General features: G+C 46.7%; 1 protein-coding gene across 1 annotated transcript; it reads left to right on the top strand.

Annotated features, from left to right (window-relative positions):
• Window positions 1–214: 214 nt before the first annotated feature.
• On the top strand, window positions 215–11,840 carry NYX (nyctalopin). Its single transcript, XM_024116449.1, has 4 exons — window positions 215–293; window positions 925–988; window positions 8,984–9,064; window positions 10,430–11,840. The coding sequence occupies exons 1-4, from the start codon at window positions 215–217 to the stop codon at window positions 11,838–11,840; spliced, it is 1,635 nt and encodes a 544-aa protein (XP_023972217.1).
• The last annotated feature ends 1,754 nt before the right edge of the window (window positions 11,841–13,594 follow it).

Consider the following 13,594-nt stretch of genomic DNA (forward strand, 5'->3'; position numbering starts at 1 on the left):
ATAGAACCCACTCCAGGTCACTGAAGACGAGAAGGGGTTTATTCAGGGATGCTAGGTGTTCCCAGGCTTCCTGGTTGGAGGTCCACTGCCCGGAGCAATGCCTAAATCAGGTAGTGGGGCAGTTCCAGCAAAGACCCCATGGCCACCACCACTGGTGGACACACCTGATCGTTCACAGGCATCATGCTGGGTGCTGGGTGCCTGAAATTCCACCATGGGCGCCTGGAAGCCAGATGCCTTCTGCCACCATCCTGGCCAGAAAATGGTTTCTGCCTGGTGCCTACTTCTGACAGGCAAAGCTAGGTCACATGCCTGGGCCCTAACTGCAAGGGAAGTTGAGAAAAGAGAGTTTCTGGCTTCTGTGTTGAGGAGGCAGGACTTATAATGTAGGAAATTCCCTAAATGTATGAACAGTACTTAAAAGGAGCTGGGTAGCCGGAAAAGGCATCAAATGTCCACTACAAGCAGAGATGGTTTGGTTGCAAGGAACAGCAATCCACTGGTCTGCCCAGATGGTTTGAGTGGGTTTCTGAAATGGAAGCAGGGAAATGTCACAGAAATAGCTATAGCAGGGCCTTATGGGAACTAAAGGGCTGGCCAGGAGCTTTCCACTGTCCCTGATCTCCTTTTCTGTGATTCTCATGGCCAATCTACTCCTCTCTCTGCACACCAGTTTCCTTACCTTGCCTTTGGCTCCTGCTCCCCGATGACTTTGACCTGTACATGGCTTTGGTACAAACCTCAGCCCCAATACTATACAGCAGTTGGTGCTCACATGATCTCGCTGCCTGTTCCATGTTCACAGGGAAGGAATGAATCTGACTGGCTCTGCTTAGGTCAAATGTTCACCTGCAGTCCAAACAGCTGTAGCTGGGAGGAGGCTGCAGAGAAACATGGGGTTTTGAATCGGGTATTTTTTCTTAGACGTGGTGCTTGGCAACAGCTGCTGTCCAACTGTGGAAAATGAGAGCCAGAAGGGCCCTCCAAGGTCAGGAAGTGCAGGCTCTTCAGTTCACAGTTAAAGAAACAGAAGCTCAGAAAGGCTAGGGGTGGGGGGTGGGGGATAGTACAGTACAGTGGAAAGACAAAAATCAAAGGTTGGTGGTGTTTAACCACCCTGAACCTGAGTTTCCTCTTTTTGTGAGTAGAAGAGAAGAATACTTACATTGCAGGGTTGTCATTAAATGGAATAATATATATAGCAAGCTTAGCCCCGAGCAAATACTTATTAAAAGTTGGTTGTTATGAGAGCAAAAGAAACCCATAAACTGTGGTTAATTTGAATAGCATTAGACATGCTTATATCACCTGGACAACATATGGTACCATACTTCCCAAACTCTGCCCTGTGCATATTTGCCGTCTTTGGGGGTGGATTACATCTGCAGGCCATGTTCTGTTGAGCTCCCAGAGCCACTTCAAGCAGCTCTGTTCTGGGACTGCATGTACATGTAATCGTATAGTATGTACTCTTGTGTCAGCTCTCTTTTGCTCACCGTAATGTTTTTGTTGTGCCAATAGTTTGTTCCTTTTTATTGCTGAGTGGTATTCCACTGTATGGCTATATTGTAATTTATTTCTCTGCTGTTGAGTAATTTCCTCTTTTGGTCTATTCTGAGTAAGCCACAATGAACTTTCTTGTACAGTCTTTATGTGGACATTTTTTTTTCATTTCTCTTGGGTAAATACCTAGGAATGGAATAGCTGAATCATAGTCATATGTTTAGCTTTAATAGATACTGTCAAAGTTTTCCAAAGTTATTGAACTATTTTCCACTCACATCAACAATGTAAGAGAATCCCGTTGTTCTACATCCTCACCAGTATTTAGGGTTGTCAGCCATTCTAGTGAGTGTGTAGGGAAATCTCACTGTAGTTTTAATTTGCACTTCCCAAATGGCTAATGATGTAGAGCACCTTCTCTTGTGCTTAATGGCTACTTAATATATTCTTTTGTAAAGTGTTCAGGTCTTCTACTCATTTTTATTTAGTTTGTCTTTTCATTATTCTTCATTTGTAGGAGTAGTTTTTATATTCTGTATACAAGTCATACACACATACAGGCACACACACAAATGGTACCTTTAAAAAAAATAGCTTTATTGAGGTATAATTGACATATAACAAATTAAACATATTTAAAGTGTTCCCTCATGAAACCATCAGCACAATTGAGATAATGAACATATCCCACATCCATCACCCCCAAAGTTCATGCCCCTTTATAATCCTTCCCTTCTGCCCCTCCCTGCCCCCCCATCCATCCCCAGGCAACCACTGATCTTTCTGTTACTATAGACTAATTTGCAGTTTCTAGAATTTTTTGTAAATGGAATCATACAGTATGTGCTCTTTTTTGTCTGGCTTCTTTCACTCAGCAGAATTATCTTGAGAGTCATCCATGTTATATGTATCAATAATCCATTCCTTTTTATCACTGAATAGTATTCCATTGTATGCATATATCATAATTTGTTTACCCATTCAACTCTTTTTTTAAAGAAATATATCTTAGGGCTTCCCTGGTGGCACAGTGGTTGAGAATCTGCCTGCTAATGCAGGGGACACGGGTTCGAGCCCTGGTCTGGGAGGATCCCACATGCCGCGGAGCAACTGGGCCCGTGAGCCACGACTACTGAGCCTGCGCATCTGGAGCCTGTGCTCGGCAACAAGGGAGGCCGCGATAGTGAGAGGCCCGCGCACCGCGATGAAGAGTGGCCCCCGCTCGCCACAACTAGAGAAAGCCCTCGCACAGAAACGAAGATGCACTGGTCTGGGAGGACCCCACATGCCGCGGAGCAACTGGGCCCGTGAGCCACGACTACTGAGCCTGCGCATCTGGAGCCTGTGCTCGGCAACAAGGGAGGCCGCGATAGTGAGAGGCCCGCGCACCGCGATGAAGAGTGGCCCCCGCTCGCCACAACTAGAGAAAGCCCTCGCACAGAAACGAAGATGCAACACAGCAAAAATAAATAAATTAACTAATAAACTCTTACCCCCAACATCTTAAAAAATATATATATATATCTTAGAAGTCTTTCCATGTTATACAAATAGATCCATCTCCTTTTTATTTATTTATTTATAAATTTATGTATTTATTTATTTTTGGCTGCATTGGGTCTTCGTTGCTGTGCGCGGGCTTTCCCTAGTTGCGGCGAGCGCGGGCTTCTCATTGCGGTGGCTTCTCTTGTTGTGGAGCACGGGCTCTAGGCGTTTGGGCTTCAGTAGTTGTGGCTCACGGGCTCTAGAGCGCAGGCTCAGTAGTTGTGGCTCACGGGCTTAGTTGCTCCACGGCATGTGGGATCTTCCCGGACCACAGATCGAACCCGTGTCCCCTGCATTGGCAGGCAGATTCTTAACCACTGTGCCACCAGGGAAGTCCCCCCATTCAACTCTTGTTGGGTGTTTGTGTTATTTCCAGTTTTGGGTTATTACGAATAAAGCTGCTGTGAACATTCACGCCTAAGCCTTTTGTATGGACATGTGCCTTTATTTCCCTACAAATAGAATGGGTCAGTCATAAGGCAGGTGTATGATTAACTTTTAAAGAAACTGCCACATTGTTTCCAACATGGTTGCACCATTTGACATTCCTACCAGCAGTGTAAGAGAGTTCCAGTTATTCTATATGCTCTCCAACACTCGGTGTGGTCAGTCTTTCTAATTTTAGTTATTCTAATAGGTGACTATTTTAATTTGCATTTCCCTAACAACTAATAATGTTGACCATCTTTTCATGTGTTTGTCTCCTGTATATCTTTTTTGGTAAAGTGTTTCTTCTAATATTTTGCCCATTTATTAATTGGGTGATTTATTTATTTATAGTTTATTATTTAATAATATTATCAAATAAGTTTATTTATAAAATTATACTTATTTGAATATTATTATTTAATAAATTATTTATAATTTATTGCCTGTTTTCTTATTATTGAGTTTTGAGAGTTCTTTATAAATTCTGAATACAAGTCATTTATGAGATATATACAGAGAAAATATACAGATATTTTCTCACAGTCTGTGGCTTGTTTTTTCATTCTCTCAAGGGTCTTTCAAAGAGGAGAACTTTTAAATTTTGATGAATCTAATTTATTACTTTTTTCCTTTATGGTTAATGCTTTTTTTTTTTTCCCTAAGAAATCTTTGCCTACCACTAGGTCACAAAGATATTCTCCTGTGTTATCTTTAAGAAGCTTTATAGTTTTAGCTTTTACATTTAGGTCTATGGTCCATCTAAAATGAGTTTTTGTGTATGCTGTGAGGTAGGGGTTGAGATTCTTTTTTATTTTCTAGGGATTGCAATATGCATCTTTAATTTATCAGGGTCTACTTTTTTTCCCCCATGGAAAAACCCTCTTGTTTATTTGATTAAGCAAAATTAAAATAAGCTACATAGGAACAATTTTAAAGTCCAAAGAGACACCAACTTTGTTTTAAGGCTGCAGTAGCTGATGCAGCATCTCCTTGCTACCTTTCCCAGCCTTCTCTGTGGACTACAGCGATACATTCAGAAGCTTGTTAGCTAACACAGGAGTTTTTGAACACTTTCCCATTGGTTCTTCACCTGCTCATTGTCTGTCATGTCTGAGGCCTGCAGTATATCATTTAAGATTTAAAAGTAAAAATCCAGGGGGGGAAAAACCCACCCCAAACAAAAACCCACCTTAAAGGTTTGGGGAAAAGCCTTTGCTTCCCCATTCTCCACTTATTTGACGAGATCCACACCACCGCTGCAATGCCCATTTTTAAAAGCATCAAGAGGCAGTCAGCACCCAGATGGGCTTGCAGCATGGTTTCTGTGGCCCACGCAGTTATGCTGGTGGTGCATATCCCTTACATCAAGTCTGTATCGTGGTCTACTTTGAATTAGTCTTATACAGTTTCATGTGTAACATGAGATCCTTATGAGTACAATTTAGTTTACCCTTCTTCTCATTCTTTATGCTATTGTCATATTTTTCATTTACATATGTTATAAATTCCACAACACATTGTTATTTTTGCTTTCAACAGTCACTTGTCTGTTAAGCAATTAAGGTCTTTTATATTTAGTGGCATATTTGCCATTTCCATTGCTCTTCATTCCTTCCTGTAGATCTGACTTTCATCTAGTGTCATTTTCCTTCAAGCTAAACAATGTCTTCATTTCTTGTTGTGCAGAAGATCTGATGGAGATGCATTTTCTCAGATTTTGTTAACCTGAAAGCATCTCTATTGTACTTCATTTTTGAAGATATTTCCATTGGATATAGAATTCTGGGTTGCCAGATTTTGCTTTTCTTTCAGAAGCTTACAAGACATAATTCTTTTGCGGTACGCGGGCCTCTCACTGTTGTGGCCTCTCCCGTTGCGGAGCACAGGCTCCGGATGCGCAGGCTCAGTGGTCGTGGCTCACGGGCCTAGCCACTCAGCGGCATGTGGGATCTTCCCGGACCGGGGCACGAACCCGTGTCCCCTACATCGGCAGGCGGCCTCTCAACCACTGCGCCACCAGGGAAGCCCCCCATCAACTCAATTTAATGGGTCATAGACATAATTCTATTGTCTTATGCCCTCCACTGTTTCTGATACGAAATCAGTCATCACTTTTTAATTGATGTTTACTCTATGTAATGTGTCTTTTTTCTTTGGATGCCTTAAAGAATTTTCTTTCTACTTTGGTTTTCAGCAGTTTGACTGTGATGTGCCTAGATAATATGTGTGTGTGTGCGCATGTGTGATATTAGTTGGGGTTTGCTGAGCTTTGTGTTTTTAATCAAATTTTGGAAATTGTCTTCAATTATTTTTTTGCCATATTCTCTCTCTTTTCTCCTCTGGGGCTCCAAATATATGCATGTTAGTCTAATTGCTTGATATTGTCCCATAGGTCATTGAAGCTCTGATCATATTTTTTCCAATCTTTTTTCTCCCTGAGCTTCATTTTGGGTAATTTCTATTGACTTCTTTCAAATTCATGAATATTTATTCCGTTGTGTCTAGTCTGCTGTTTTTCTTACTCAATGATTTTTTTAAAAAATTTCAGATATGGTGTTATTTCAGTACTAAGATTTCTACTTGGTTCATATTCACAGTTTCCATACCTTTTTTTTTTTATTGATCCACACTTCTAAAATTCACATTCCCCATGTCCTCATGATTATATCCATCTTTTCCTATAAATTCCTAAACATATTTATAATAAATCCTTGTTTTGTAATTCTAACATCTGGGCTGTCACTGTGTCTGCTTCTGTTAACTATTTTTTTTCCTCTTGAGCAATGTCGTGTTTTGCTTCTTCTTCACATATCTAGTATTATTTGATTGTGTAGCAGATATTGTAGATTGTAGTTATAGAAACTCTAGATCCTCTTATCTTCCTTTGAAGAGTGTTGAATTTCCTTCTGGCCTTCAGCTAAACAACTGGCAGATCCCCTTGATACCGGGGAAGCTTGGTTTCAGTCTTTGTTAGGGAAGGCCTAGTTCTGTTTTACCCTTTGCCCTGGGAAATGGTCTTTACTCCTGAGGTGTGGCCCTCCAGGGTTTCAATGGAAAGCTCGAGGTATTTTATAAGAGCTTCTAACTTGGTGGACTTTGAACTCTTAATCTGCTTCCCATCGCTGGGAAATTGCTGAAATCTGTTTAGTTCTTTTGGCGTTCTGTGCTTGGCTCCTTGGACTCACTCCACATACGTGCACTTTAGGACTCTAACAAGGATCTAAGGGGAGCTTGTGTGCAAATTTTGTGGCTCCCTCTTTCTTATGGTTTCCCTCCTCAATTTCCAGCCACTGTTGCTGCTATGCACTCTGACCTCTAATTTCTCAGCCCAGTAAGACTCTTGCTTTCTGCTTGAGCTCTACTGCCCATGCCCTGAGAGGAAAAGCCAGTTAAATGTGCCTCTCACCTAGTTTGCTTCTTTTCATTTAAGGGTCGTATCTACTCTGGTGGCCTGTTTAGGTTTCTCTCCAGTGCCTTCAAGTGATTTTTTAAAAAAATTTAAGTACAGTTGATTTACAGTGTTGTGTTCAAATGATTTTTAAAAAATATTTTTTCCAGAGTTGACACTAGCAATCAGCAGAAATGTTAGTCTGATACAAGCTACTCTGCCATTACTGTAAGCACAACTCACCCAAATATGTTATTATTCAATTTAATTAGTTAATTAATTAATTGGCGGCACCTCATAGCATGGGGGATCTTAGTTCCCCAACCAGGGATTGAACTCGCGCCCCCTGCAGTGGAAGCACAGAGTCTTAACCACTGGACCGTCAGGGAAGTCCCTATGTTATTATTTTTTTAAATTTTGTTTTGGGGACTTCCCTGGTGGCACAGTGGTTAAGAATCTGCTTGCCAATGCAGGGGTCACGGGTTCGAGCCCTGGTCCGGGAAGATCCCACATGCTGCGGAGCAACTAAGCCGGTGTGCCGTAACTACTGAGCCTGCGCTCTGGAGACTGCGTGCCACAACTGCTGAGGCCCACACGCCTAGAGCCCGTGCTCCGCAACGGAGAAGCCACCGCAATGAGAAGCCCGCGCACAGCAACGAAGACCCAACACAGGCATAAATAAATAAATAAATAAATAAATATTTTGTTTTGGTGCCCTGTTTTTCCGGCTCACTGGGCATATACTTAGTCTTCATATTGTGTAAACCAATACTAGAGTTTGGTTGTCTGTTCTGAGAATTTACTTGATTTAATTTAAATTTCACTAAATAATCCAGTAAATTAGTTATTGTTCCTAATGGCTATCAAAGTTTCAGAGGCTGAAAATAGGTCTCTAATAGTGACATCTTGAGTGTTTAAAGTTTTAAAAAAACCACTTTAATCTATTTTGTGAAACAGGTAATACATTCACATGGCTCAAAATGTACAAGGTAAAAAGGTATACAATAAAAAGCTTCACCCCCCACCCCTGTTGCATGTATTAAAAAAAAAAAAACAAAACTGGCAGCTAAAGAGCCCAAACTTTGATCTCTTGCGTTATGCAAGCAAATTGGTTGTATCCTGTTTGTCATAATCCCATGAATTCCTTGACAAAGTTTTAAAAATAAATGACATCCCCCAGCAGGGATTGTTACAGAGGAAGGCGTCAATTCCATTTAATTCTGCAAATACTTACTGAGCCATACAGTGCGCCTGGAACAATATTAGCTATTGTGGGGCAGAGACATGAGTCATATGGTTGAGAGTGCACTTCCCTTAATTAGAAAGGAGAAGAGAGTAGAATGAAGGACTATTTGTAAGGAAATCTGATGCCTCTGCTTGACCCAGTTGGAAGAGTTAATAGAAGAAGGTTCTGCCTCTGTCCAGCTGATGCCTGGAGTTAAGGTTACATTCTTGGCCCTGTCTCTCTAACAGGGTGTCTGTCCCGCCCAGCAGCTGCCCTGCTTACAGCCAAGCCCAGTTCAGGGTCCAAGAACCTTGCTGGAAGCTTGGTGTCTAGTTCACAGTTCTTAGGGAGAGGGAAAAGCTAAGTCTCTGGAACATCAGAATTTTGAACTAGCTACAGTTTACAACTGAAGGGTTGCTCAAAGGGCTGAGTGTTCTCCAGCTAAGTCTGAAAGGGCTGAATCCCCTTCCTAGAAACTGAGAAAAACATGAGTGTCCATAACAGATGTACTGAAAAGACATTGGAAGCTGAGCAAGCCTACAGAGGCAGCAGCAAGCAGACCTATTGATACACACTCCTTGTGTGGCCACACCTTCAGGTTCCCACGAGGGCTTGGATAGGCAAGGCAGCATAACGTGTACACAGTGGGAGGGACTGCACGGCAGCCAGGGTGTTTGCTGGAATTTGGGAGTACTGTCCGGGACAGGTAGAAATTATGAATAGCAGTGGTCAGGTTTTACATCTGGGTACCTCTGCTCCTCTGCAGGAATTTCAGATGGAGCACATTCCACCTGCCAGCTGCTCCTGGCCAGAAAATAAAACTTGTGCATCTTCCATCCTGCCTTTTCCATTGGAACTGAAGATGGGGCTTGGGACTTCTGGCTACCATACAGAAGCAGGCCATGCCATTCTGCTTTCCTGCGGGTGGCAAGCCACCTGGAGGGCTTTGGAAGTCTTTGTCTGATCCTCCATTCAAATGCTCAGAACAAAATTAATTTATAAGCACCAGTCCTTCCCCTGATGATGGAAAAAAGGCTCTAGAGAGCAAAGCCTGGTGAATGGAATTAACCACACAGTGTCCACAAGTAATTTTTGAGATGTGTAAGAAGGTCATTGATAGTTTATTTAGTTTGCTGTCCTTATGGCTTAATTATAGTGACTGTTAAAGAAAAAAAAAAGATTGATAGGCTTTACTTTCATTCCCAACCTTTTTCCTAATTCTCCCTTCTTCATGAGGCTTAATTTGCTCAGTGGGGGTTTTCAAAAATTGAACTATTATTATTTTTTAAAATTTATTTAATTTATTTATTTTTGGCTGTGCTGGGCCTTCGTTGCTGCGCGCGGGCTTTCTCTAGTTGCGGTGAGCGGGGGCTACTCTGTTGTGATGCGCAGGCTTCTCACTGCGGTGGCTTCTCTTGTTGCAGAGCACGGGGTCTAGGGTGCGCGGGCTTCAGTAGTTGTGGCTCGCAGGTTCAGTAGTTGTGGCGCACAGGCTTAGTTGCTGCACAGCATGTGGGATCTTCCCGGACCAGGGCTCGAACCCGTGTCTCTTGCATTAGCAGGTGGATTCTTAACCACTGCACCACCAGGGAAGCCCTCAAAAATTAATTCTTACGGTGGGAGGGAACAGAACAGCACCAGTAGAAATATAATGCAAGCCACACATGTTTAAATTCTTTAAGCAGCCCAATAAAAAAGGCGAAAAGAAACTATCGACATTGATTTTAATATTTTCGCTAACCCAATATATCTAAAATATCGTTTCAACATGTAAGCAGTATAAAAATTATTGATGAGTTAGTTTACCTTTTTTTGGTACTAAGTCTTTGGGATCTGGTGTGTATTTTACACTGCGAGCACACCTCAGTTCAGGCTAGTTACATTGCAAATGCTCAACAGCCACATGTGGCCGGGGGCTAGGTACTAGGCAGAGCAGGGCTAGAGCGCAGGCCACAGTGATGCCCTCCAGGTCCCTCTATGCATGCAGACAACAAGCCGTCTAGGTCGCGGTCTGGGAGCACAAGCCATGATACAGGTGATGGGAAGCAGGATTTAGGATTGGGTCAGGTGCCTGGATTCCAGCTGAGTTTTGCTGATGAACAGAACTTGAGAGCAAAGGCGAAGGGCGTGATGGGTGGGGAAACCTGAGTAAGGTCTGGGAGGCGGAACGAGGCCCTTTGGAGGACAGGGCTCTGTGGGACGTTTGATAACTTGGTGGATGGCCGCATCCTGCCACGCTTACGGGTAGGATTGGACCTGGGGCGATCCTGTGGCTGACAGTTGTTCCTTTTTTGTCTTTTCTCCTCCCTCCTCTCTCCCCCATGCCCGCCCCCGCCAGTGGTGGTCCTCGGCCTGCCCACCGCCCGGGCCGCCGAGGACGCCTGCGCGAGCGCCTGCCCGGCCGCCTGCGTCTGCAGCAGCATGGAGCGCGGCTGCTCTGTGCGCTGCGACCGCGCGGGCCTCTTGCGGGTGCCGGCCGAGTTCCCGTGCGAGGCGGTCTCCATCGACCTGGACCGCAATGGCCTGCGCTTCCTGGGCGAGCGGGCCTTCGGCACGCTGCCGTCGCTGCGCCGCCTGTCGCTGCGCCACAACAACCTGTCCTTCATCACGCCTGGCGCCTTCAAGGGCCTGCCGCGCCTGGCCGAGCTGCGCCTGGCGCACAACGGCGATCTGCGCTACCTGCACGCGCGCACCTTCGCTGCACTCGGCCGCCTGCGGCGCCTTGACCTGGCCGCCTGCCGCCTCTTCAGCGTGCCCGAGCGCCTCCTGGCCGAGCTGCCCGCCCTACGCGAGCTCGCCGCCTTCGACAACCTGTTCCGCCGCGTGCCCGGCGCTCTGCGCGGCCTAGCCAACCTGACGCATGCGCACCTGGAGCGCAGCCGCATCGAGGCTGTGGCGTCCGGCTCGCTGCTGGGTCTGCGCCGCCTGCGCTCGCTCAGCCTGCAGGCCAACCGCGTCCGCGTCGTGCACGGCGGTGCCTTCCGCGACTGCAGCGCCCTGGAGCACCTGCTGCTCAACGACAACCTGCTGGCCGCGCTGCCGGCCGACGCCTTCCTCGGCCTCCGCCACCTGCGCACGCTCAACCTGGGCGGCAACGCGCTGGGCCGCGTGGCACACACCTGGTTCGCCGAGCTGGCTGAGCTCGAGCTGCTCTACTTGGACCGCAACCACATCGCCTTCGTGGAAGAGGGCGCCTTCCAGAACCTCTCGGGCCTCCTGGCCCTGCATCTCAACGGCAACCATCTCACCGTGCTCGCCTGGGCAGCCTTCCAGCCTGGCTTCTTCCTGGGTCGCCTCTTCCTCTTCCGCAACCCATGGCGCTGCGACTGTCGCCTGGAGTGGCTGCGGGACTGGATGGAGAGCTTTGGGCGCGCCGCCGACGTGCCGTGCGCCTCCCCGGGCTCCGTGGCCGGCCTGGACCTCCGCCAGGTGGCCTTTGGGCGCTCCTCCGACGGCCTCTGTGTGGACCCCGAGGAGCTGAACCTCACCGCGTCCAGTCCAGGCCCGTCCCCAGAGCCAGCGGCCACCACAGTGAGCAGGTTCAGCAGCCTCCTCTCCAAGCTGCTGGCCCCGAGAGCCCCGGTGGCGGAGGCGGCCAATACCACCGAGGAGCCAGTCAACACCTCGCTGTCCGACAGCCTTCCCTCCCGCGGGGTGGGCAGCTCGGGCCACAAGACACCGTTTCTCCTGGGCTCTGGTCTTCTGCTCAGGGTGGCCCAGCACGTGGTGTTTGTCCTCCAGATGGACTGACTGTGCCACACTGGGGTGGCTCAGATTGCCTTGCCAGGCAAGGGAGTTTAGTTAACTGGGCTTGATGGTGGTTGGTTTAGGGAGAGGGGAACAGGATGGGGGCGGGGGGTGAAAATTCCAGCAGAGGGTGGAAGGAACAGTTTGCCTCCGGAGATGGCCCTGGGAAGAGGAGGACCCTGGGAAATGCCATGTGTGGGAGGGGTGAGATTATGGATTTCTGCTCCTGTCACATGGGCATAATTGGAGAAGAAGCAAGAAGGAACATGTGCCTTCTGGTGAGAAGACTAGGAATTGGAAGTTTCTAGGGCTACAGGGCTCCACTCCCATCCCTTCCCCCCATCTTCCAGGAAACTGGGCCTGCATGCCTGAATTAGAGTTAATCCATCGGCTAAGTACTAAAAACTGTGCCAATTCTCCTGGTGGGGCAACCATTAAGCCCAATCCCTGGAGCTTCCCTGGTGGCGCAGTGGTTATGAATCTGCCTGCCAATGCAGGGGACATGGGTTCGAGCCCTGGTCTGGGAAGATCCCACATGCTGCGGAGCAACTCAGCCTGTGTGCCACAACTACTGAGCCTGTGCTCTAGAGCCCGCGAGCCACAACTGCCGAGCCCGCGTGCCACAACTACTGAAGCCCGTGTGCCTAGAGCCCGGCTCTGCAACAAGAAAAGCCACCCACCGCGATGAGAAGCCCACGCACCGCAACGAAGAGTAGCCCTCGCTCGCTGCAACTAGAGAAAGCCCGCATGCAACAACGAAGACCCAATGCAGCCAAAAATAAATAAATTTTAAAAAAGTCCAATCCCTTTGTTTTCTACTACAACCCTCCTCCCCCTCCCCCAGGAGCCTGGGGACACTAGGGTCCAGGAAGATGGGTAGGACAGGAGAGAAGGGCGATGGGAAAGGGTCTTAGACCCAAGGTGGTGGCAGTGATTCCTGCGGTCTGAGATGTGTTAGGGGGTGTTTAAAACAAAGAATAATTTCATTTATTCCGCAGTTATTCCCAGGGGTGGCCTTAGCCGCAAAGGAACTTTAGGGCAGGGTAGGGAAAAAAAAAGAGGAGGGGGCATTGTCTGTGGATAAATACATTTCTAAAAATACTACGATTAAAAACAAAGATTAAACAGGTTTCTCTTGTGCAGGACTTTTCAAGAGTCTTTCATATGCAGACATGCATTGTGACTCTCCCGAGGAGGCCACAAAATCCTCTTTCCTTAGAGTTTTGTGGGAAGAGTGTCCGAAAGACAGAGATGCTATGTTAGTGGGGCAGGGAATCTCCAGCTTGGATGATCCCATTAGGTGTGGGAATTATTATGGGTCGCACACTTTGGGGCTGACTAACGGGCCAAGAGGAAAGGAGGCAGCCAGTAGCTGGGAAGGGGGGCCGAGCAATTTCTCAGGGTGGGAGGTGGCCAACTGTAAGCCCCCAGGCCTGAATGCCAGAGTAGAGGCTGTGTGTCTGCTACATAACGTGCTCAAGCCGTCCTCCACACACGTGTAACAATGACTGCCTTTGTCAACATTCTGGCAATTCCTAATCTTAATGTCCTCTCTCTGTATTTGAAGGGGTGTGTTTTCAAAGACCACATGGATTCAGGGTGCGCTGAGCTGTCAGTTCTTCAAGGCCATAGTGCTTCTTCTGTGTCTCTAGGTAATACAAAGTATTAGAAATGTTGCAGAAAGCACCACTGAGTGCAGGAGTGTTCGAATGGATTGTGACCATTAGTGGTCATCAACTCAATTTTTTTTTCTTTTT

Source organism: Physeter macrocephalus, chromosome 21 (assembly GCF_002837175.3).
Source record: "Physeter macrocephalus isolate SW-GA chromosome 21, ASM283717v5, whole genome shotgun sequence".
Classification (NCBI taxonomy): Eukaryota; Metazoa; Chordata; class Mammalia; order Artiodactyla; family Physeteridae; genus Physeter; species Physeter macrocephalus.